This window comes from Sciurus vulgaris (genome assembly GCF_902686455.1).
Source record: "Sciurus vulgaris genome assembly, chromosome: 2".
NCBI lineage: Eukaryota > Metazoa > Chordata > Mammalia > Rodentia > Sciuridae > Sciurus > Sciurus vulgaris.
The window spans coordinates 200,990,214-201,017,255 of record NC_136462.1 but is presented as its reverse complement, the minus strand read 5'-3'; the positions used below and the strand labels follow the sequence as shown (position 1 = coordinate 201,017,255).

The following is a 27,042-nucleotide window of genomic DNA, read 5'->3' as shown; positions in this document are numbered from 1 at the left end:
TTGGTTTTGATTTAATATATGTGCCATTAACTGTATTTCTCTAGCAGTTGGAAAAGTGCATCGATGATGCTTTAAGAAAAAATGATTTCAAACCTTTGAAAACACTTTTACAAATTGATATATGTGAAGATGTGAAGATTAAATGCAGTAAACAGTTTTTCCACAAGTTGGATGACCTTATGTGCAGGGTAAATATCCTTTTTGCTGAATGGTTGTTAAAATTATTAGATTTTTATTTTCTAGGAAGTACTTTATTAGGAAAAAAATGAATGAAGAGTCTTGGGAAAGATTGCTTACAATTATATAAATAAATATTTATTTTATCATTTGCACATTTATTTTTCATTTGAGGAGTTTTAACACAATGAACTCTTACCATTATTAAATATTATATAATCTTGGGGGAGAAAACCCATTTACCTATTTTTAGTTTAAATAACTTGATTGTTTTTTATAAACTGATGAGCATGTTTTATCTTTTTTTAGTAGTCAATTGACTTTTATTATTTATATGCAGTGCTGAGAATTGAACCCAGTGCCTCACACCTGCTAGGCAAATGCTCTACCACTGAGCTACAACCCCAGCCCTGATCAGTGTGTTTTTAATGTGACATAGTGCTTGGTGCTTTCAGAAATAAAGCAAAACAAAAACATATTTATCTAAAACTTCAAATTGAATTTAGTATATCTAAGATATTTTCATACTGGACAAAACAATCTCCCCACTTACCTGAGATTTGTTATAAATCCTACAAATGGAATAGAATTTCTCAAATTCATTAAATAAACAGAACTTTTTAGAATGTGAGGTAACAGATTCATTATATCACAGTCTAAAAATTTCTTGAGTTTATGTAGATCTTAATTTTTGCCCTCAATTCATCATTCACTGGCTGGGTGGTTATGGCCAAATTGCTTTTTTGAGCAACACTTTAATCCTTTCCAATATAGATAATGATAATGATTATCGTTCAGCATTTGTGAGGATTATAAATGTAAGTATAAGGCTCCTGGCACAATTCCTAGTCTATACTCTTTTGTCTTTATAAAAGTTTTAATGTATACTTTTCATTTAGGAACTTGATAAAAAGAATATCCAAACTACCTCTACCATTTTGGTTTCTATTGGAAGATGTGGCAAAAATATCAGCATATTGGGACAAGCTGGGCTTCAAACAATGATAAAACAAGGATTAGTTCAAAAGATAAGTATAGATTATATAAAATATGCTTGTGAGGGAAATAAAGAAGATGTACTTTTTATTAAAATAAGAATGATTCAAACTGTTGAAAAATAAATTTGGGAGCTTTCTGTTAATTTTGAGAATAAAATAAATATTTTCACAGGGTAAGAGAAAGTATTTATTTGCAAACTGTATGTCTCAGAAAGAATTAATATTCAAAAAATGTATTTTTAAATATATATTAAATATATATATATATATATATTTGTAGCATATATATATGCTACAAAAGTAAAGATCCCAAGGAAACTGTAGGAAAATTCCTTGATAATCATGTGAATTTAAGGTCTGTGGTCTCCCTGCAGCCTTTATTTTCTATTTAACTCTTCTTAATCACTAACTTCATTATTGTTTTTATATTGTTGTCTCCTCTGCCAATATTTAGGCTATTGATTTTTTTGTCTTTATATCCATTGCCATATAACCAGCACCTAGGACAGTTCCTAGAATGTAGTATGTACTCAAGTATCTGAATTAACTAAGGTAAAATAGTGAACTTTTCATATAGTAATGATACCAAAATAATCCAAGTTGCAATGGTAACTTATTTTCATCTATTCTAACAAATGTAACTGCATGAGGAATTTGAAGGGGAAAATAAAGATTTTCTACCTGGCCTTAGATTAGCTTCATCCATTCCTATCTTATAGTGAGTTAACCAAAAAACAAAAATAAGGAAGATGTTTAAAAGCATAAACTTATTTCGATATGATACTGAAATTTTTATTTTTAATGTCTCTTTTTGCCTAGGCTTACTATTTATAAAAATATAAATACATTTTCAAACTTATTAAAATGGAATTCAAAGGAACTAATATGTACAATTCCTTTTTTTTTTTTTTTTACATGGTTGCTTGGTTTGAAAAATCCAGAGAGATTATTCTAAGTCGAGGAAATTCAAAAGATGAAGCTGTTATAAATATGATCGAAGACTTATTTGATCTTTTGATGGTAAAAATCACGCTGATTAACTGACGTTCTAAAGCATGTGCTTACTTAGAAAACCATTTATTTTCTCTTTTCAAGAGTCACTAACAGATTGGTTAGTGATTTGGTTAAATTAGTCTGTTTAGATTGCATAAAGCATTTATACTGGCTAATCTGATTCAGTGGTCCAGTAATAAAATTTAATTATGCTAGGAATTAAAACATAAATTGTAATTTTAATACCATTTGTAATGATTTATAATAGAAGATAGAAAATTATACATTAAATATCATTCACTTTTTTTTAGGTCATACATGACATCAATGATGAAGGTAAAATAAATATTTCTGCTGTAACAATGATTTACTGTTAGAGTTTTAGTATAATTTTGCAATTCCTGTAATATGTCCTAATATTATAAGCTCATTATCTATAAGGGATCAAAAAACATTTTTTAGCAGAACCAGATAATAAAATTTTGGATGTTGTATGCAAAGAGTAAAAAATGAGAATATTATATAGGTACTTATATAGTAACAAAGAAAAGTTTCTGCATATGTTTTATTGGTATAACTGAGAATATAATAATTGAGTATTTCTTTGTAATATAGGTCTCTCCTAAGAAGGAGGATAGCATTCTTACTTTGAGGGGGTAACATTTCACTTGGTGTTTTAAAGTTAGTGTTCCCTATTTTCAAAATTGATTACATATATTCATTTACTAATGTTTATCTTCATGAAACTTATGAATGTCAAATTAGAAAATATCTTTTCAAGCAGATAATGGCAAACACATAAGTTCATGAGCATGATTTCAGTTGAACATGTTCATCATTTGCAAGCCATTAATAGAATTGTTAGGTTATTTTTTTTAAATATTTGCCTTTTAAAATGTCATTGCATTATAGATAATCACTTTCAATTGAAGGCTATTGGGAAGCACCTGAATTGCACCCATTAGAAAGGACTTTGAGATATGGAAATTTCCTTTGAATTCTTATCAAGGTCCAAAAACACTGATGGACCATAGGTACAGCTTGGAAAATATGTATGCCCTGTCAGTTTGTGTGGGAATGGAGACGTTGCTTCTTGTTGTAACTTTTAACAGTTTGGGAAATGTATAAGGCAGCTTGGCATTACTTGCTGACAACCTTAGCTATCATCAAAATGACTTTACTGCAGTGTAGAATCATCATAAGCACTATTTTATCTCATAATTTGGAACTCGATTCATTAAGCAGCATTTTCAATTCTACAACCAAAGCTAATTATCAGAGATGTTTAGTATTCAGTAATAGTTGAAGACAGTTCTTGTTCAGAAAAAGTTCAGTCTTGATCTTGAGTATCAGGAGTCACAATAAAACTTTGCCATTCTTAAGTCATTGGGTGGGCAGGCAAGTAGGATACTCAGTTACTATTTCTAACAAAAATTCAAATTACTGACAATGACTAAGTTCATGAGAGTGAATGAAGTTTACCTTTGACACTATTAGTTCGATAAAACATGACATCCAAATATTCTCCACAGAGCACCTGCTTATATGTAAATATAGCCATACAAAAAAAGGCAGTGGGTTGAACTTAGTTGGTTTGACATAATTTGCCAACCCTGATCTAATGGAACAAAATTTTCAATAATAAACTGAGAATGCAGAACATGTCCTTTCACTTGTGGCTAACAAGTGTCTTGTGATAAGCAGTCAGATCAAAGTTATTTTATCTCTATTGGTTGAGTAAGACTTTCCCAGGATACCAGTTGAGTCTGGTGAATTATTTATAAATAAAGCTATTTGCTACTTTCTTTTTTTAAATTTATTTTTATTGTAAACAAATGGGATACATGTTATTTGTTTGTACATGGAGTAAAGGCATACCATTTGTGTAATCATACATTTACATAGGGTAATGGTGTTTGATTCATTCTGTTATTTTTTCCTCCCCCCCACCCCTCCCACCCCTCTTTTCCCTCTATACAGTCCCTCCTTCCTCCATTCTTGCCCCCCTCCTACCCCCAATTATGTGTCATCATCCACTTATCAGTGAGATCATTCGTCCTTTGGTTTTTTGAGATTGGCTTATCTCACTTAGCATGATATTCTCCAATTTCATCCATTTGCCTGCAAATGCCATAATTTTATTATTCTTTATAGCTGAGTAATATTCCATTGTATATATATACCACAGTTTCTTTATCCATTCATCAATTGAAGGACATCTAGGTTGGTTCCACAATCTGGCTATTGTGAATTGAGCAGCTATGAACATTGATGTGGCTGTATCTCTGTAGTATGCTGATTTTAAGTCCTTTGGGTATAGGCCAAGGAATGGGATAGCTGGGTCAAATGGTGGGTCCATTCCAAGTTTTCTAAGGAATCTCCACACTGCTTTCCAGAGTGGCTGCACTAATTTGCAGCCCCACCAGCAATGTATGAGTGTACCTTTTTCCCCACATCCTCGCCAACACCTATTGTTGCTTGTGTTCTTGATAATCGCCATTCTAATTGGGGTGAGATGGAATCTTAGGGTAGTTTTGATTTGCATTTCTCTTATTACTAGAGATGTTGAACATTTTTTCATATGTTTGTTGATTGCTTGTAGATCTTCTTCTGTGAAGTATCTGTTCATATTCTTAGCCCATTTGTTGATTGGGCTATTTGTATTCTTTGTGTAGAGTTTTTTTAGTTCTTTATATATTCTGGAAATTAGTGCTCTATCTGAAGTATGAGTGGCAAAGATTTTCTCCCACTCTGTATATTCTCTTTTCACATTGCTGGTAGTTTCCTTTGCTGAGAGAAAGCTTTTTAGTTTGAATCTATCCCAGTTGTTGATTCTTGCTTTTATTTCGTGGGCTGTGGGAGTGTACTGTTAAGGAAGTCTGATCCTAAGCCGACATGTTGAAGATTTGGACCTACTTTTTCTTCTATAAAATACAGGGTCTCTGGTCTGATTCTGAGGTTCATGATCCATTTTGAGTTGAGTTTTGTGCAGGGTGAGAGATAGGGGTTTGGTTTCATTCTGTTGTGTGTTGATTTCCAGTTTTCCCAGCACCATTTGTTGAAGAGGCTATCTTTTCTCCATTGCATATTTTTGGCACCTTTGTCTAGTATGAGAAAATTGTATTTATTTGGGTTTGTGTCCTTGTCCTCTATTCTGTACCATTGATCTACCTGTCTATTTTGGTGCCAATACCATGCCGTTTTTGTTACTGTTGCTTTGTAGTATAGTTGAAGTTCTGGTATTGCGATACCCCCTGTTTCATTCTTCCTGCTAAGGATTGCTTTAGCTATTCTGGGTTTCTTTTTTTTCCAGATGAATTTCATGATTGCTTGCTCTATTTCTGTAAGGTACATCATTGGGATTTTAATTGGAATTGCATTGAATCTGTATAGCACTTTTGGTAGTATGGCCATTTTGACAATATTAATTCTGCCTATCCGAGAACATGGGAGATCTTTCCATCTTCTAAGGTCTTCCTCAATTTCTTTCTTCAATGTTTTGTAGTTTTCATTGTAGAGATCTTTTACCTCTTTGGTTAGATTGATTCCCAAGTATTTATTTTTTTTGAGACTATTGCAAATGGAGTTGTTTTCCTCATTTCCCTTTCAGATGTTTCATCACTTGTGTATAAAAATGCTTTAGATTTATGCATGTTGACTTTATAGCCTGCTATTTTGCTGAATTCATTGATGAGGTCTAGAAATTTTCTGGAGGAGTTTTTTGGATCCTCTAAATATAGAATCATGTCATCAACAAATAGTGACAGCTTAAGTTCCTCTTTTCCTATTTGTATCCCTTTAATTTCTTTAGTCTAATTGCTCTGGCTAGAGTTTCAAGGACAGTGTTGAATAGAAGTGGTGAAAGAGGACATCCGTCTTGTTCCCATTTTTAAAGGGAATGCTTTCAGTTTTTCTACATTAAGAATGATGTTGGCCATGGGCTTAGCATAAATATCCTTTACAATGTTCAGGTATGTTCCTACTATCCCTATTTTTTCTAGTGTTTTGAGCATGAAGGGGTGTTGTATGTTGTTGAATGCTTTTTCTGTGTCAATTGAAATAACCATATGATTCTTTTATCCTTAAGTCTATTGACATGATGGATTACATTTATTGATTTATGGATGTTAAACCATCCTTGCATTCCAGGGATGAACCCCACTTGATTGTAGTGCACGATTTTCTTAATATGTTTTTGTATACGGTTTGCCAGTATTTTGTTAAGGATCTTTGCATCTTTATTCATCAAGGATATTGGTCTAAAATTTTCTTTCCTTGATGTGTCTTTTCCTGGTTTGGGTATGAGGGTGATATTAGCTTATTTTTCTACTTTCAATGCAAAAGAGTTTTAAATTAATTGTGTTTGATTTTAACACTGCCTTTCCATTGATTTGATTTTCTTACAGTTAACATGACAACCTAATCTAAATTCTTATATTTTTAGGGGAGGGAAAAACCCTAAAGCACCAGCAGTTATACACTTTATTTTTGAAAATAAATCACCATATCTTTTTATCTCAGTATATTTTCTCTCTAATTACTTTGGGAACGTTGTCTATTTTCTGTTGTAGTTTTTCCATCATTTAGAGTTATTTTTAAAATTTACATTTTGAAAAATGGTGTAGTAAATTTCTCTGAACATGTATGTAATATTGCTAAAGCTTCACCTTTGAAAATGGATTAACTTGAAAATACCTCAAATTATTTAGAGCTTGGTCTGGGCAGAATACATTGATGGTCTTATGAGAATAAGAAATCTTTGAAGTAGGACTGAAAATTAATGAGACCAGTTTTTATTAAACCTCAAAATTGAAGTTTCTACTTTTGAATTATATTTACTTCATCTACAAAGTAAAACATGCCGACATGAGAAGCTGGATCTTGGCTTGTTTCATGCTTCCTGATGCCCTTCTTCAGAATTGCACTAATACATCCTTCCCACTAATTCATGTAAGAAAAAAATGCCTTTTTAAAAGAAATTTAAATTAACATTTGTCAACAACTTAACACTTTTTTTCAGGTAAACAGCAAGTAGTAGAAAGTTTTGTTCCTCGAATTTGTGCCCTGGTTATTGACTTAAGAGTGAATATTTGTATTCAGCAAGAGGTAAAGTCATTTAATTGTCTTTTAATCCTAAGAATTTCAAAGTAAAGAAAATCTTACATTAATTCATCAAATTAAAAATTTATTTTATTTTTGAGCTGAATTAACTTTTTGGAATGTATTTATATTGACTTAATCCATTGCCTTGTATATTTCCTAAATATAAAACATTTATAACCATATGAATTTATGTATACAGATAGCCATGCTAAAATAAATTATGCCATCAAGATGTTAGTATATAAATGCCAAAAATAATCTACAGTTATTTCTGTTTTTACATACTATATCAAAAGAGCAAAATCAATAAGGTTATATTTTTTGGTTTCCATAGACCTTATAATAGAATAATTGCCATTTTGCAAAGGGTGTAAATGCTTTAAGTACAGGAGTCATGTTATACTCTACTTTTAATATCTATGGTTTGTCCTTTTGTATTTCACTTTTTATATATTCTTTCTTTTACCCTGTTCCATTCCCTGCATAAAGTATAGTGATTTAGATAAAAGACTTCTGAGTTTATGTGCCTATTTATATAAATACTTAATGTTTTACTGAATATAAAGTTAATTTATTTTTTTTTCTTTTCTAGACTTTAAAAAAAATGAATGCTATGCTTGACAAAATGCCTCAAGATGCAAGGAAAATACTTTCTAACCAAGAAATGTTAACTCTCATGTAATAATTTGTACTGTACTACTTTTATTAGTTATTCAAGTCAAGAATTTAAAGAAATTATAAGGCAGTAAGGCAACCATGAACTTGCATTAAATAATTGAAACTTGCACATTTTGTAGATTTTTAATATATGTATATATTTTCTGCCAAAGACAGAGTAGCCAGTTATAAATTTTACTGAATCCCCCCAAATATGTAGGCTTTCTATTTAATTAATACTAGTTCAGTATATAACCTGTTATTTTAATTCACAGGACTAGTATGGGTGAAAGGATTTTAGATGCTGGAGGTAAGTATATCTTTTCAAGATTTGGAATAATTTCAAATTTATAAATAGTATTTAATATATCTAATAAAATAAGCATACTGTGATAAGATATGAAGCAATCATAAACTATATACAATTGTGCATTTTAAATTACTTTAGTATAAACAAATTTTGAAAGTGTCTTTGGGACACAAGTAATTTGACATTAGATTAGTTAGATAAATGTAATTTGTGCCTAATGGTTATTTATGAATAATAGTTATTTTCCAATAGTTTTGAATTACTTGTGCTAAACAATTCCTCAAATGGTATTTTGTGAAATTAGAAGATCTCATATTCCTGGAATAAATAACCTTTTTAAACAGTATGTTTGCTAAAAGAATCTAAATTTTATTTCCCAAGTTTCCTATGAGCAAATCTTGATAAAGTGATTTAGTGATTTACACAGAGAGTAAAGAAAGGTTTAAAGTGTACTGTGCTGATCATAAACACTGTGTTAAGCAAAAGGAAAACAAGATTCTGTGATTTGTATACTACTGTATGAATTATTCTACAGTTTACAACTCTAATTAAAATAGTGAAACAGCAGAATATGAATATTTAGGTGTTTCTTCTAATACTTTTTTAAATTTCACTTTTTCCTTTCATTAGTGATCTTGTTTGTTTTAATTTGGACTGTTTAATCACTGTCATGATAGAATGTCTAGACGTATGAGGAGAACAGCGAAGAAGAATGAGCTACACTAGCATGTCCTTATTTCTCTTTTTCATTTTATACTTTTGAAAATGTTTGTAGTTTTGTAAATTAATTTCTGTAATTTCAAATCATACATTAATTTACAATTTTTTCCTAGATTATGACTTACAGGTGGGTATTGTGGAAGCTTTGTGTCGAATGACCACAGAAAAACAAAGACAAGAACTGGCATGTCAGTGGTTTTCAATGGATTTTATTGCTAATGCATTTAAAGGGATTAAAGACTCCGAATTTGAAACAGTAAGTGGAATAAACATAATAGAAATATGCAGATATTTTTGTTTGATTATGATTTTTTAAAAGTTTTTCTCTTTAAAATTAGGATTGCAGGATATTTCTCAACCTTGTAAATGGCATGCTTGGAGATAAAAGAAGGTAAACTCAATTCAACCATTTACTGATAAATAGAGCTCAAGAGGGAGCAACTAGTGTTAAATCTTTATTAGTAGAACTTCATTTGTTAGGATGGAGTATGTAGTGAACTTGGATATTTAATTTAAAACAATATTTTACATCATTTAGTCAATTACTACACCAGTAATCTGAAATAATCTTCTTCTGGTTTTGTTTTGCTTTATACTTTGTGAAGAAAAAGTGCATTCTGATTTAATTCATATTATTAATTTTGAACCTCCAAATTTTGTAGTCTTTCAGAGTTGTATAGACATTATATTTAGTGTTTGAGGAATAATAACAATCTAGATATATGTTTCTTAAAACTGTCTTCTTCACGTACATACTAGTGTGAAAGTATGTAGCAAACACATCATCTCATTACTTTATAATAGACATAAGAAGGATTTTTTAGGTTGTTTAAACTCAGGCAGAGTATGAAAGAATGCATTAATACAAATTTGTATGCTTTTTTAATAATGATAGAACAACAGTATATCTAATGCCCGATTTCTGGATCGATGTCCTGGATGAATTAGTTTGTATTTACTTTACTTACTAAGGAAATGAAAAATTGAGTGAGGGTTAAATGCAAGGAGTCATATTACCTGGATCTGAATTGTAAGTTCACACCTTACTATTTCATATATGTGTATATGTGTGTGTGTATATACACACACACACATACATACATACATACATATACACACAATTTATATATATATATATCACACACCCATATACACACAAATTATTTAACCTTACTGCTTCAGTTTCCTTAGCTATAAGAATGCTAATAATACCTACTTCATGTTTATTGTGAAGATTAAATGAGATATTGTTTAAGTGTTTAAAATAGTATCTGACCATGAAAGAGCACCACAAGAAGTTAGCTATTTTTACTATCAGAATTACTCACTTGTCTTTTACTATGAGAACTTTATTGTACTCGCAGTGTATTCAAAATTAGGGATTTCTGCTCATATCTGATAGTACACAAAATATTTGATATAGTTACTTTGTCAAAATGGTAGGTTGAGTAGTATTCTCAAAGTAATATGCTTTTCTCTACCCAATTCACCAGTTTTATAAGGTAATAAAGTCTATAACTGGAGAAGATTAAGTTGTGAAGGCTTATTAATTTTTTAAAATTATTTTGTATTTCAGGGTCTTTACATTTCCTTGTTTGTCAGCATTTCTTGATAAATATGAGGTAAGTTTGAAATTTCAAACATTGTATTGGATTAATTGATTGGAAAGTGAAGTAATTTATGGGATTCGATAAAAGAAATTAATAGTTATAATTAGATCACAAATACGACTGGTTTAGTATTGTGTCTATGACACTAGGAATAATTCTGTGAGACAGCATATGTGTAGCTGTGACTCTCCACATTTTCTCCTGTTTCCTTAATCAAGCCCATTATTGTTTATCATTCACAAATATATTCAGTCTAATATTTTCAACCTCTATTAGTGCTTGGAATATTTGTGTCTTCTTGACACATGTTAATTTCTGTATAAAATGTTGAAATAGCTTTCCTTTGATTCTCTATAAATTTAAGTGTTATACTTGTCTATTTTTTCTTTTTTTTCTTATTTTCCCTTCAAACTATACTTTTTTTTTCCTTCAGAAAGAATTCAGGGAATACCTTTCCTTTTTATGGAATATAATGTTGCTGGACTCTAGAACCTAAAAGCCAATTAAGATGATAATACAACCATGAATATAACCTGATCATAATTTTATGTTGTCATTTTATAAATATAGTATGTACTAGTCCTATGTTCATTTTATTAGCTACAAATACCATCAGATGAAAAACTTGAGGAATTTTGGATTGATTTTAATCTTGGGAGCCAGACTCTATCATTCTACATTGCTGGAGATAATGATGTAAGCTTTATTTCTCCCATGTTATTCTGTGTTTGTATGTATGTATAAAAATTTTTAAATGTTCTTTAAGAATCTACTTTAAAAATTTCTAGTTTTCTGGCTATTCATTTCATATATTTCAGTGTTAGCCCTTGTAATTTTAACATAGTAACCTACCAAGCTAGTTAGAAATGAAAATTTTTTCTGATGTTTTATTTTAACAGGAAAATTAATGCTAAATTTTAATACTAATTTTAACATATACCTTTTAGAAGTAAATTATGTTAATTCAGAATTGAATATTCACACAAAGTCAATTAACTCTAGAAGAGACAGCTGTGGGGCCTGGGAATATAACTTAGTGGCAGTGTGTGCGCTTAATTCCTGTAAGGCCCTGGGTTCAATCCCCAGCACCACATTATTTAAAAACAAAAACAGGAAAAAAAAGGCAGCTATTCGAATACAGAGGCATTATGTTAAAATTAATATTAATAAATGGGGATAAATAGTCTTATTCATTCATAAAATCTTCTCTTTGAAATAATGAGTAATTGATATGGTAGCATTTGAAAGTGAATTTGCCTTCTAAACATGTGGAGTGTTTTCTACTGATCTTTACCTGAAGAAAATCCTTGAACCATTGTTTCTTAACAGATTCTACCTCATATTCGGTACACTGGCATACTTCTGTTTGGAATTGTATGGTCAGGTTACCAAATTCTGAGTGAGACTTGATTGACATTTATTAACCTATTAGTGGTGGGTGATAAGGCTTTTAGTCTTTTTATTTGGTTTCTTTATAGAATTCTGCTTTTTGTTCCAGGTAAATTATAAGTGAACATTAGTCACATTCTTTTTAGAATTTCCACATTCTTTTACTTTTTTTGAATTCTAAAATTCATTTTTTTTGAATTTTAGAATTCCAGTGATTAGCTCAACTTCTAAGAGACAGTGACAGTTTTCATGAGTGTATTTTTCCTTTAGGATTTATAGGGGTATTTAACTGAATTTTCCTTTAGAAATCGAAATTTCATTTTGAGAGAAGAGTATTTTATTAATGTAATTCCTGCCTTCATTCAGCTTAGTCTAATGGGATTTAGACCAAAAACAAGCACTCATACTATAGTATAATATATGATAGGGAAAGTATAATGCATTTTTAAATTATGTTTTTGACACTGATCAAGATGTTTGGAGATTCTTCCCCAAAATATATTTTGAATCCTCTTGCTTCTGAATTCTTATAATAGTAGTATGTTAATATTTAAAATCATTTTGTTTATTTGTGGTTTGTTTTCTACTTTTCCTTCATAGAACGTAATATTCTTGAGATCAGGGACTTGTTTTTTTTTTTTTTGTTCATAGCCGTTCAAGGGCTCATGTTGGTTGCCAGAACAAATAAATGAATAGTGAAAGAACTGTATGATATGTAGTTTGGCTAGTGCATAGAATGCATAGAGGGTTAGGAAAAATAAGTTAGTGTGGAGCCAATGAATGATTTCAAGTAAGAGGTAACATTAATTCATTAAATATTTATTAAGAACTTAACTATGTATTAGATATGCACTAAGCACTCATGTAAAAGATTCCACTATGGGGAGAAGGGGTTAAAATATAGTGGGGAGAATGTATTTAAAAGGACCGAGATCAGAGGTAGTTTGGGGGCTTTTGCAGTAGTCTGGGTGAAGAGTCATGATGTCATGGTTTTGGGAAGAGACAGTGAGAATGGATGGATGGTAGAAAAACTGAAGGGAAGGTAGAATTGAGCAAATGTAGTGAGTTGTTTTATAATAAAAAGGATTGATAAACTTGGGTAACTAGATGGATGGAGATACTGTCACAGGAGGTTAAGTTTTATAGGGCAAGGATGAGGAGTTCAGTTTTGAATGTGTTGATTTGGAGACACTGTAGACTATTCATTTGCATAGATCTGGTAGGCAGTAGAATATGATTGGTCCCAAGCTCATGTGCAAGCAATGAGCCATAAGTAGAGTTATAGAAACTCTCTTTGTATAGATGACAAATAAAGACAAAGATTTAATGAGTCTGCATGGAAGAACTGTGAAAAACATGTATTTTTTCAAGATAGAAAAATCATCTCAAAGAAAACAAATTAGAAGGGTGTAGTGTTATGAAAGACTAGGGAAAGGAATTTTTGTAAGAGAAAGTGATCAATACCATGAAATACTCCTGGAAGGTTAAGTAAAATAAAAACTAGTGATTTATTAAAGAGCAATTTCACTTAAATGATGAGAGTTTAGGCATTCCTGGAAGATTGGAATCTTTGTTGAGAAGCCATGACATCAAATTAAGCGAAAGAGAGCATAATAGTAGGTAGAGTAACATGAATTTAAAGGAAGAATTTTTAAAATTTTTATTTTGTAGAAACTTTATCTTAAGGATTGGAGCTTTTTAAAAGTGATGCTGCAGGGCAGATATGGGGGCGGGAGATGGAGGAAGAAATTGAGGTCAAGAGAAAAGTGCATAAAACAGATTCAGAGGTGATGATGAAATAAGTTGCCACAAAATACTGATAACTGTTAAAGCTGGGTAAAAGCATATTTTGGGCTTGTTATACTATGATTTCTACTTTTAAAAAATCTGGTTTAAATTCCCATAACATATTTCTGAAAAAACTGAAGCAGTGAACAAGGTATCTTAGTATATAAGGAGGAAGAGTTGCTCTGCAATTGGTAGATGATAATAATCACTAGGTATAGAACATAAGGGCTCCATTGTTCCCAGGAATGGAGATTCCACCAGGGCCCACTGAAACCTTTCTGTCTCAAATCTCCATCTTCAGGGACTCAGTTCTTATGAGAGGGGAGGTACTGAGGGAGGAAAGGCAGGAGACATACATATGTAGATTAGCTAAGATGTGCTAGTCAGAAACAAGTTACAGCCTGTTTCCCTGGTGTCTTCCTTGGTTAGCATGAAGCCCCTCAGCCTCCATTCTCAGTAGGAGGAAATCCCAGACACAGAAAAACAACTCTCAGGAAGTTGCTTTTGATTTTAAAGGGGCTCTGTGTTTCATCATGTGTCCCAAAACAGCAAGGTTTTTTTTTTATAGAACTTTGGAGAGAGATGTGAATATCAATACGTTCCCCCTGTCTCTGGCGTTTTGAGGTATGGCAAAATTAGTTCCCTAATTGAAGAAGACTAGAAAGATAGTGATGCCATTCAGGGATGACCAGTTTCAACTAAGGCAAAGAAGCGAAGAGAATTAGTGAAGAGATTGAGGAATTTCTGTATGTCTTCATTTATAAGCATTTTTCTTTAAAGAGCAAATAATTAGAATTATTTTCCTCACAAGAGTCACAACTGGAATTCACAACAGTTCCTTCACAACTGAAAGGTTTTGGGTCCCATTTTTTTTTTTTTTTTAGGGGCTAGTGTATAATTTGTACTGCAACTTTGCAAATTCAGTATCATTTTATTCATACAGATTTTTTTAGTGAAAATACTTGGAAGGGCACACATTATTTAGGCTTTTTCATGCACATTTTGCTTTCAAATCCAAGAATAACCAATTAAAGAGTGTTATGATTTAAGACTTGAGATATAGGCACTAGTAGTGTGAACTGAGGAATGACTATGTCTTCACAAAATATTTCAAAGGAAGAATAAAAGGATTTGGAAAAGTTTTTAAAAAGAATATCCTCAAATAGTAACAGTCATTCTTTTTGGGCATTAAGAATAAGAATTTATAAAATTAATACTATTATATCATTTATAAAATTTAAAAAATTATATTTAAAGATATTTTAAATCAGGAATAAACTATAATTTATTGTCAAAACTTGCTTTTACATTTAAGGATCATCAGTGGGAAGCAGTCACTGTGCCTGAAGAAAAAGTGCAAATGTACAGCATTGAAGGTACATTGAAGCCTTGTCATTTATAGTTCTCTTGTTGATTCTTATCTTCGGGAGTAGTAGAGGCTAGAAAGCCCATAATCAAATGACCGCATCTGGTCAGCTTTTGGTGAGGGTTTTATGGAAGAAAATGGAAGGAGTCACATGACAAGAGAAGAAACAAGAAAGCCAACGAAGCAAAACTTGCTTGTATAACAACCTGCGCTGACAGTAATACTGTCCTGTGAGAGAGAGAAAACTCATGCACAGTTAAGAAGGCATTAATCCATTCATGAGCACTCTGTCTTCATGAGCCAACCACTTCCCACTGGGCTTCACCTCCCAATATGGCCACATTGAGGAGTTAAGTTTCAACATGAGTTTTGGTTAAATGAAACATATTTAAACTGTGACCCATTGTGACCGTTTTTCATGTATTCCTTTTCTTTTAGCTTGTTTTATGATAGGTTTCATAGAATCTGCTGAGATAATTCATTTTTCCCTATTTTGTCTATTTCCATTTTTTCTTTAGCATACAATAGTTATTTTAAAGACCATGTTAGATCTATTAACTTTAATAATACATGATTCTATTACCTGAATCATCTTCAGATCATCTTATAAAGTCCGTTGCTTCCTCTCTTGATCAGTCATACATTGTTGTCTCTCGGTATGTAGAGTGACTTTTTGCAGGAGGACATGGTATATGAAAGAACTGTAGAGGCTCCAGATGCTTCTTCCACCAGAGAGAGTCTCTTCATTGTTCTTAAGTGGAGAGTAAAGAACTAATCAGTGATGTATGATCATCAATGCTAGTCCATATTTGGTTCATTTTAGTAGGTTTTCTCTCTACCTTGGTTGCCTTTATCCTTTTGGTGTGATTATGAACCCGATAGGTTTCTGTCTTTTGAATCTGAGAGACTGTAAGAGATACAGTTCTATCTTTTAGAGGTTTCTACCCAGCTCTCCAACCTTAGTCCATTCAGTACAAAATCTAGGAAATGTTTTGAGAGGGAAACTTACGCCATGTTTTAGGCTGGCCCCTCTTTGAAGCAGCACTTTGCTTCTAAGCCATGGGACTACTATAGAATTAATTCTACCTTTTAAAAAAAATGATACATAATAACTTTATGTATTTGAGGTATACAGTATGATATTTATACACAGGTATGTACTACAAGTCCTAGCCAGAGCAATTAAAGAGAACTCTGCCACTTCAAGCAGCTTCTATCCATCTCTTATTGCTATGTAGGGAAAATCAGATTTCCCATGGCCCAGCTATTCTACTCCTTGATATTAATCCAAAAGAACTAAAATCAGCATGCTGTATTGATACATGCACATCAGTGTTTATAGCAGCACAATTTACAGTAGCCCAGTCATGGAATCATACCAGGTGCCTGTGAATAGATGAATGGATAAAGATACACACACACACACACACACACACACACACACACACACACACACAATGGAATTTTACTGAGCCATTACAAAAAAGAATGAAATTATGGCTTCCGCTGGTAAATGGAAGGAACTGGGGATCATCATGCTAATTGAAATGTTAGACTCAGAGTCAAAGATCAGATGTTTCTCACATTTTTGTGGAAGCCAGAGAGAAGTGAGTAATTAAAAATAAGGGTGGGGCATCCCATTGAAAATAGAAGGGAAAACAGTGGAGTAGAAGGAAGGAAATCAAGGGGGAAAGAATAAGGAGAATGGGAGAGGGGAGGAACTATAATAAGAAATTGACCAAATTTTGCTATTAGTACATCTATGAATATATCACAGTGAATTCCACTTTTATGTATATCTATAAGATGCTAGTTGACAAAAACAATAAATAAATAAATAGAAGGAAGACCAGTAAGAGTAGAGTAGAAGAAGCAGGGAGAGAGAAGGGAGGGAAGATAGAAGTACCAGAGATTGAAATGGAATAAATCACATTACATGTTTGTATGAGTACATTGAAATGAGCCTCGTTTTATAACAAATTAATAAAACATTAAAAATAATAAAAATTTTTTAAAAAATCATGCTTGAAGGTATCAGGGTATGTCGATGTAACAAGCAAGACCTGCCACCTTTTTTTTTTCCAGTAGGAACATTTGACAACTCTGATTGTAGGCTTAGAAAGAAAAACTACTCGAACCAAAATATACCAGCAAATATTTAGCTAATCAGTTGGGCCTGGAATAAGGAATAGAAAACTCAGAGACTTTATCACTGTAGTATGCTGTAAGTATAGTATAGTATGGTACAGTATGCTTATTTCAGTTCTTTTGGGTAAATACCAAGGAGGGGGATAGCTGGGTCATATGAGGTTCCAAAGTCTTTTGAGAAATTTCCATACTGCTTTGCAAAATGGTTGTACTAATTTGAAGTCCCACCAACAATGCATGAATGTATCTTTTCTCTCACATTCTCATTAGCATATATTATTTGTATTCTTTTAATGATAGTTATTCTAACTGGAATGAGATAAAATCTCAGCATTGTTTTAATTTTCATTTCCTTGATTGCTAGGGGTGTTGAACTTTTTTTCTTTGTTTGCTGGTCATTTATATTTCTTTTGAAAAGTGTCTGTTAATCCTATATATACAAGACCCAAAAAACTCCCACCAGAGGACTTCTAGAGTTGATAAAGAAATCCAGCAAAGTAACAGGATACAGATTAAAATAGGAAAGTCAATAGCTTTCCTATGCTCAAATAATGAATCTGCTTAGAAAGAAATCAGAAAAACTGTTCCATTCATAACCCCTGCCCCAGACACACACACAAAATAGCTGGTAATAAATCTAACCAAGGAGGTGAAAAACCTCTAAGAAGATGGAAAGATCTCCCATGTTGATGGAAAGGCAGAATTAATATTGCCCAAATGAACATATTACCAAAAGCACTATACAGATTCAATGCATTCCCCATCAGAATACCAATGACATTCTTTATAGAACTTGAAAAAACAGTTCTAAAATTCATTTGGAAGAATAAAAGATCCAGAATACCCAATGCAATACTAAGCAAAAACAGTGATACGTGGAGGCATCACAATACCTGATCTTAAATTCTATTCTAGAGCTATAGTGATAAGAACAGCATTGTATTGTTATCAAAGCATACAGGAAGGGTGTCGGGGTTGTGGCTCAGTGGTAGGAGTGTTCACCTGGCACACATGAGGGCCTAGGTTTGATCTTCTGCATCACATAAAAATAAAAGGTATTGTGTCTAACTAAAAAAAAAAAAAAGTGGAAGACCAATGGAATAGAATAGAAGACACACACAAACCCACGGAGATATGGTCATATACTTCACAAAGGTGCCAAAAACATGTTGGAGAAAAGTATCCAGATTTGCCATCAGCATATATCCTATCTGTAGTAGAGGAATGAAACTAGATCCCTATCCCTTACCCTGCACAAAGGTCAACTCAAGTGGATCAAACACCTTGGAATTAGGAAACTTTGCAATTGTTATAAGAAAACCTAGACTCAGTACTTCACCTTATTGCTATAATCACTGACTTCCTCAACAAGACCCCTAAAACTCAAGAAATAAAACCAAGAATCAGTAAGCAGAATGGTATCAAATTTAAAAACTTCTGTACAGCAGGGGAAACTTTTAAGAGAGAGCCTACAGAATGGGAGAGAAATCTTTGCCAGCTACTCTTCTGACAGGCTATTAATATCCAGAATGTATTAAAAAATGAAAAAGCTTAACACTAATAATAATAACAACCCAATAAATGAATAGGCAAAAGAACTAAACATTTGAGTTTTAATTTTTTCCTGTTATTTTCTAGGAGGATATTGGCCTGCCACAATTTACCACATCTTAATCAAATGGAAGTCTCTAACTTTCAGCTTCAGATTCTCCCACAGCTACTTGGCAGTCCTCCATGTCTATAGTGACCCTCTTCTCTCTGACTCTCACCAGCAGCTATTTAAATCTTTATAATCATCCTTAAGATGGGTTTCCCTTTTCATTTCATCTCTCTCACTATGATGGTGATAACCCAGAAAAACATGAAATTTTCAGGTAAGAATGTCTAGAGATTTTAATATCTGAGACCCTTCACCTCCAAACATCTTGTATCCATATCCTTCTAAAAAATCTCCTCTATAGCCAGGTGCAGTGGCACACCCTATAATCCCAGCAACTTGGGAAGCTGAGACAGAAGGATCACAAGTTTGAGGCTAGTCTCAGCAATTTAGTGAGCGCCTGTCCCAAAATAAAAAAGGCTGGGGACGTAACTAGTTGTAGAGCATCCCTGGGTTCAGTCCCTCACCCAGTCCCAAAAAATAAAAAGAAAAAAGAAAAAAATAGCTTCTGTAAATGGAAAAGGTATATCTACTCTTTTGGAAAACTAATTTTTCTGAGTTCTCCATTCACATTTTTCAGTTATTTGCTCCATTAGTTTGTATCTCTTATATCTTCTTCCTTTCTCTTAATAGCTCATCTTTCTTTTCTCAGCATAAAAAGGGGTCACATATCTACACCTTAAAACAAAAAGCCATGTCATTTTCTAGCTGTTTTTCCACTCGTAGCCAATTTTGAAAGAATAGTTTTTCTTTTTCCTTCTCTTCTTCCCATTAACTTCTGTTTTTAATATATTCTGTTGTATTAAGAACTCCACTGAAACTTTTCCACTGTCAAGATAATAATTAGCTCATAATTAAAAATAAATACAGGTACTTCAGTCCTTATACTTACTCACATTTGACAATGTTGGTCACAGCTTATTTTTAAATATTTTTTTTCTTATTTCTCAGCCAAACTCTAGATGCAGATATAAAACTTTTATACTTGGATATTTTCACAAATATCTAAAACCCATGTATGAAACTAAGCTCATTATCATACTCTAAAGAGCTCCTTCTTCATTTCCTGTCTTAATAAATGGTATGATAATCATTTAGTTTAGCCAGATATGGAAATCATTCTTGACTGTTTCCTCTCCTATACGTAACCCACTTTCCATGATCATTCATTTTTACCTCTTAACATCTTTCGAATGTCTTTGCATTCCCTTTGTCCCATGTTTGATTAATGTGAAGTGGTGATTTGTGAGAATACTTTTATATAAAAATTAGGTATAAATGGTTTAAAAGATTTTTCCAAATGACTTTTCAGGATAAAAGTATATTAACATACATATTAATGTAACTATAGTATACGGGAAACCATCCATTTATCTTAATATGTTAATAAAGTTCTGATATTTTGATATCTATAAATATTTAATTTTTATAGTAAGCAATGTAACAGGAAGTCTTTTAGAATCTCAGTAATATTGCTAACAAATTAAAAACAAAGCAAGCCATGAACATATTCCAAGCAGTTGAAGCAAGTACCAGAAAGTTCGTTTAAGTAATCAATAAAATAAGTATCAATAAATTTCTGAATAGGTAGTCACAATATATGTGCATAAATCTTTGTACAGACAGCGGTAAAGCATTCAGGAAAATCACAAGTTTGAAGTAATCTCATATTTATGTGCTTGCAAGCAATGAAAGCAAATATTACATTTAAGTTCACAGCAGACCTCAGAAAAAATGCATTTTCAGATGGATAAAACAATCAACAATAATATTCTATAAAGATTATAAATGTTTTAATCTTCATCATCAAAATGTGAAACATTATCATCTTAAAAGCCACCTAAATTTTCATCTCTGAAGCCTGAAAACTTGTTACTATTGCCCATGACTGTTTTTCAACTATTTTAACTCCTTGAATTAGAAACTGTCACCACTATCTTCAATCTATTAGTAATTTGTACCACTAAAGGGCATTACTGTGGAAGTTTCACAAACATATCTGTGCAAAAGCACTTAAAACATTTTCTCTTTCAGCAAAGATCGTAAGAATCAGAAAATTTCATAACCCATAGGGTTATTTTGTCCCTTAAGACATGAAGTGGCCTACAGAGCTTTTTCAAATGCAGAAATTCCATATTTTGTTTTGGTCCTTCTACCTTTTACATGTTTTCTTCCTGCCCAAAAGTATATTCTGGGTGCAGGTGTGGAGATTTCTCAGCCAACAATAGTAGCCCCACCATAGGTAGGAGAGGAGCAATGGTGGTCCTGGGCCTGGGGCTTAGTCCATAATATAGGCAACTTAATCAGTTGCCAGGTGATTTGTAGGTAACTTTTCTAGGGAGTGGAGTGAAGTATTGATTATATACTGGCACTTAATATTTTTCTGGATTTAAAAATTCATCAAGGATAAGAACTATATTCACTTCACATTTTCTTGATACTTAATTTTTATCAAATAATTATTTGTCACATATAAGTATATGTTTATGACAACTATATGTAATAGAAATGTTTAAATAGATGCTTATGCCTAGAAATTTAGTGATTGTATGAAATTATTTTCTTTGCTAACCTTTTTTAAAGTTAAGGAAACAGCTTTCTTAAATGTATTTTAGGAATATTTTGTTAAGAATCTGTTAAGAGTCCAGTCTTGTTGAATTCTCTGTTTCATTAGTTATGACATTAGCAAATAATTCATAGATCCAGAACACTGTGACTCTTACAGGTAAATTGACTTGACTTATTTACATAGTAGATAATGCCAGAATTGATTAAACACTGTTAGTCCTATAAGTTTGAAGTTTAATTCAATTAATCTAAATTAATATATTGTTTTTCTTATTTTTAGTATACTTAGAGTGATATAGAAATTAATATAAATTAATCAATGTGATTTGTTTGTATACAGTGATAGAATCAAAGAAGCTACTGACGGTAATTCTGAAAAATATAGTAAAAATTGGTAAAAGAGAAGGAAAGGAATTGCTTTTGTATTTTGATGTATCATTAGAAATCACTAATGTGACTCAAAAAATTTTTGGTGCTGATAAATATAGGGTAAGTTTTTTAACTCCTTAAATAAATATTTATTATGTTTGTAATTCTAGAAACCTAGTTCGTGGCTAAAAGTTTCATTACTTTTCTTTCCCCATTCTATATTTCTTAAAATGACATGTAGTTCTTTAAATTTGTACTATGGAATAGCCATCATCTTATTAGCCATATCCTTTGAGATATTTATTAGAAAATATCTCAGGTGACAGAATTAGCAACAGCTTAGAACATTATTGAATTCCTGGCCCATGTTTAAAAAGTAAAATGAGACAAAGCACTGTTTTCAAGATAGTAAGCATTGTAAGAATTATACAAATGATACCTTAGAAGAAATAAGTAATTTGTTTAGGAAAATGAGTTGTATATGGAAATTGAAGAAAGAGAATGTTCGTAAGAGGTTTGAAGATAAAGCATTATTATGAAGTTGGGACTTGAATGGCCTTCAAAGTTAAAGAGAAAGATTTGGATAAGATGCTTTCCAGGACTGTGGAAAACATTTTAAGCCAAATATTATTTAATGATAATTTGAGGTGAAAATTCATCTGATGTTTGGGGAGATATTATGTTAAAAATTTTATATAGTACAGAAGATTTATGCTGAAAGATAATTAAGATATATTGGTGAGGAAGCTTTGTAGAGGGACCAAAATGGTAAGCCAAGGAGACTCTGGTTAGTAGGAAGTAATTGAAGCATTATGAGGAATGGTACTTATGTATATGAGGAAGGGATATTTTGGTAGTCATGGAAGAAAATAGGTAGGAAATAATTGCATTAAATTGAAAGAAAATGACATTACTTTGAATTGAATTTTAGGAATTTGCCAGAAAACAAGGTATTTCAGTTGCCAAAACATCTGTGCATATACTTTTTGATGCAAGTGGATCACAGGTATATCTCTGACTTACTTGATTTTTATCAATGGGCAAAGTTTAAGAGTAAATAACAACTGTAATAAAGTTGATATTGGGTGAATATCTAAAAAAAAAAAGCAAATATTAATGGTACTCTAATAAAATGTGTATGATTTTTATAAAGTCACTAATGATACATTTTAATACAGAGACTAGAGAGTTATTGATAAACACCAGGTTTGGTAACTTTACAGATTAGAAGTAAATGTTCTTTCACTAAAGACAAAACTTGTTTGCAAGTGGATATTTTTAGTTGAGTCACTTTGTAAAAATTGGTATATGGATAGAAGAGAATAGAAGAGGAAAAGAGTTGACATTTGTAAATGTGAGGTGAATGGGAGCTTCATTAAAACATGAAGTAGGTTTTCAGAACTTTCTATGACTTGCATTTTTAAGAATAGTTTTTTCCTGACATTCTTCACCAAGATTCTAGTGCCAGAAAGTCAATTCTCACCAGTGGAAGAAGAACTCAGTAGTTTAAAAGAAAAATCTAATCCTCAAAAGGAATTTGTTGAGCCTCCAAAATACATCAAAAACAGTAACCAAGGAAATGGAAAAAATAGTCAGCTTGAGGTAAATATGGTGTCAAAATAGTTTATAATACTGCGTAAGTCAAATCATTGTCATATATAAGTGACAATCATTTCTAGCTAGCTAGCATTTATATATTAATGGCCTTGATAAATAACTATTCAGTTCCCTCCTGTGTTTTGCAAATGCAAACCAAAGAAGATAGTATTTTGGCAAATTATGTATACGTGTAGGGTTAGAAGTTAGAACAGGTTTACTATGGAATCGGCATTCTAATTATTTTCCTACTTCTGGTACATCAGAGATACTTTCTCTCTCATCTACTTTTTTATAGATTTTCTCTAAAAGCTTAATAACCAGTGTTCTGAACATTTTACTCCTTCCCTGCAGAGCTTCTTTTGTATACATAATTTAAAAGCTTAAATTATGTATCAGACTTGTCCTCAAAGTTCTATTCAGTGCATCTTCATTCTTTTTTCTAAGGTTTCCTCTTGTATGTCTCTTCAAGTTGTTCTCTAAAGTCTAATCTCAATTATTTTTTGCCTAAAATCTGCTTCCATACCTCAAAAATACTACTGTTAATTTTTCTGGTGATATCCTTGATGCTGGCATCTTCTCCCCCAATATATAGAACCAAGATGGTGATAATTGTCCTTTTCATAGTGTCTCTCATATCCTTTCTTCTTTGTTCCTTCTACTGTTACTCATCTCAGTACATCTAGGTTAAAGAAACCTAATGGAACTTGATTTAAGCTATACCTGGTATACCAGTGATTTTGCTTAAATATCAGTGTTCTGACAGTATTCTTTTGCTCAAAAAGCTTCATCATCTGTGTTTATCCCACTGACTCAATAGATTTTGATTTAGTTCTGTAGGCCTGCAATCACATTGTTTGTTCCCCCTCCCCCCTTTTTTTAACCTTTTCTCATCTAAAGCAAACCTACATTTACAATTCTCAATTTTTCTTTCTTCTTGGAACTTTCTCTATTTCAGATTTTATTAATCTTTTATCTTTAGGAACTATGACTTTCCACAGGCTTTTGCATACATTTTGGAATGTTTTTCACTCAGTATTTTCTCCTTTAGTCTTGTGTCCTCAATTAAATGAAAAATGACATCTTTTATTTCCTCTAGACAGTTAGATCATAAAAGCTAGCTTTGGCATCTTGATTTCGGAATCATGTTGGGTGCTTTTTAAAAAATGCATATTCTTTGATCTCACTTTAAACTTTTGTAAACTCTGGGAAAAGTCTTAAGCATGTGAAACTTGGAAAAATGCCACAATGATGTTAAACTTCTGCTGTGACTTCAGTAAGGATTAACTATTTGAGGCATTCATGTGAATAAGTAACTTTTCAGTTCCCATTCAGTATGTCACAAGAACCATAATTTCTTTAAGAAGAATCTATTGGTTCTAAAGCTTCTTTTCTAGTTAAAATTCCCTTTCCTCCTGTATTTTCCACCCTTACCCCACATCCCTGTTCCATGGTTTATTCTCCACTCTGATTTAGGGGATTGTTCCTTTAAATAGCTGTTCTATTCCTCTATATGGTATGTTACCATCTATTCCTTTATGTGGTACCCTCAGAAACTCCGAACCCCTATAATCCCCACTTCTGCTTATCTACTTCTGTTACTCTTATAAATAAATCATTCACTCTGGATTGATATAGAAAAATACAAATCCTTATTGGAGCCTCTCCTTATGTGCCACCAGATCTCTAAATTCCTGTAGTGACTTTGCTCCAAAGGCATTTTGGTTTGCACAGATAATTAATTCCATTTGCAAAAAAGTGTATAAAAGTTTTAAAGAATGCTTCATATTGTGAAAGCATTTTAAAATAATTTTACCTGAGCATGTGTACAAACATCATCATGGTATAGGATAGGAAATTGCAAGTTAATGGTTAGCTAGATAAATAATATCAATAAAATATTTTTAGTTTGTACATGAAAGCACTATATTGTATAAATTTAGATATTCTATAAATATTATTTTAAACAATATTTCTGATTTGTTTTGATTATTTAATACAAAATGTGGATAAAACCTTTCAAGTCAGCGGGAAACACAGAAATCTCTGAATATTGTGTTGTTTTTAAAAAGTATTTATCTTATGCATATTGTAAGTAAAATTGTAGTGTTTTTAATTTCAAGAGAAAGTGTATGTTTACTGTGGTTGTTTCTCATGGTTTAAGATAACTACTCCTAGCAAAAGAAAAATGTCTGAAGCATCGATGATTGTTCCTGGTGCAGATAGATACACTGTGAGAAGTCCAGTACTTTTAATCAACACATGTAAGTTTTATAGTCTGAAAAGATTTTTAACAAGTATTATATTTTAAAGGAGAAGATGTTTAATTCAGGGAAATTTTAACATAGTCTTCCTGAAGGTACATAAAATTTATAAAATTATGACTCACAAATTGAGATATAAACATTTTTCAAAATATTAATATTCAGCATTAATATTTTATCATAATTTAAGCAGGAGGCAGCATAACATAATGGTTAAAACATTGATAATGGTTAAACAGACTGCTTGACTATTCCTGTCTCCCAGTTTGTATTTTGTACAGATTATTGTCTAGCTAAATTTAGAACCAGTGTCTTTTCTGTGATACAGCCCAAGGTGTTTATCTCCTCAAGATTAGAGGATGAAATGAAAGTCATCATTCAACAGGGAATCTTTGTTAAACATATAGCTGGTACCTGGCATACTGAGTTAAACGTTTAGAAAAAATTGATACTTTGTGCTAGTGGCTTTAAACAAAGTCTTTGTCTTCCTGACAATTTAATATTGACCTTCCATTCCCCAAATCTACTGGCAGTTGCCTAATGTATGACAGGTTCCTCAAACTTAATAATAGGTCCAAAATTAAGTTTCTCTTACATGGCTCCCTGACATTTTTTCTCAACTTCTAATCTTGATGAGTGGCATCCATGTCTACTTATTCCTGTAAACTAGAAACTTGGAAACTGTCCTAGAACTTTATCTTACTCACTTGAAAAGTACTGCAATAGAAAAGAAAAAAAAACTCTTGCCATCCTTTGTCCTCCTTTTAGCAACACCACAAAGAAGAAGAATTAAACCACCACTGCAAATGATAAGTTCTGCAGAAAAAGCTGCTCTTTCTAAAACATCAGAAAATGGAGTGGATAATGCTGTATCACTTAAACCTAGACCAGCTGAAGGAATAAATAGAAGAGATAATACAGACAAAGTAATTACACTTGGGGAGTATTTTTAAAATTGTTATCAGATTATCATAGAAATATGTATTGAGTTAACCTCTCTTATAAGCAATGTCTCTTTGTTTCTACATTTGTAGTTTTTCTAGATATCATTTATTATCCTTGAAAGTAGATTCCTTCTGGAATATTACTCATTTACTATGCTTGTAGTAAAACTTATGAACATCTCTTCACTATAATTGCAGTTTATACACTGTTAGGAGAAAAGGACTTTCTATCATTCTTTAAGAGTTTGTGATACAAGTTAACATCTGTTACAGGGAAGGCTTTAGAGGGTACAGAAATGTGAGATCCAAATGGATTCTTTTCTTTTGTATTTCATAAGTCTCTCATGGAATTAGACAAGTTAATAAGATAATCACAATATAGTGT

General features: G+C 31.9%; 1 protein-coding gene across 4 annotated transcripts in view; it reads left to right on the top strand.

The window, feature by feature from the left end:
• The window catches only part of SYCP2 (synaptonemal complex protein 2), an 84,727-nt gene that overhangs the window by 13,333 nt on the left and 44,352 nt on the right, over positions 1-27,042 (top strand). The window contains exons 3-19 of one of the 4 annotated variants that reach the window (XM_079129454.1): positions 45-188; positions 1,077-1,209; positions 2,095-2,195; positions 2,480-2,504; positions 7,189-7,274; positions 7,864-7,949; positions 8,204-8,238; positions 9,072-9,214; positions 9,297-9,349; positions 10,535-10,580; positions 11,169-11,264; positions 15,061-15,121; positions 21,825-21,973; positions 22,785-22,859; positions 23,309-23,455; positions 25,614-25,713; positions 26,482-26,639. In XM_079129454.1, the coding sequence (XP_078985580.1) occupies positions 45-188; positions 1,077-1,209; positions 2,095-2,195; positions 2,480-2,504; positions 7,189-7,274; positions 7,864-7,949; positions 8,204-8,238; positions 9,072-9,214; positions 9,297-9,349; positions 10,535-10,580; positions 11,169-11,264; positions 15,061-15,121; positions 21,825-21,973; positions 22,785-22,859; positions 23,309-23,455; positions 25,614-25,713; positions 26,482-26,639 (1,638 nt within the window). Of the gene's footprint in view, positions 1-44; positions 189-1,076; positions 1,210-1,524; positions 2,196-2,479; positions 2,505-7,188; positions 7,275-7,863; positions 7,950-8,203; positions 8,239-9,071; positions 9,215-9,296; positions 9,350-10,534; positions 10,581-11,168; positions 11,265-15,060; positions 15,122-21,824; positions 21,974-22,784; positions 22,860-23,308; positions 23,456-25,613; positions 25,714-26,481; positions 26,640-27,042 lie in introns of those variants that run through there. The other 3 variants (XR_013762216.1, XR_013762215.1, XR_013762214.1) reach the window with 3 other exon arrangements.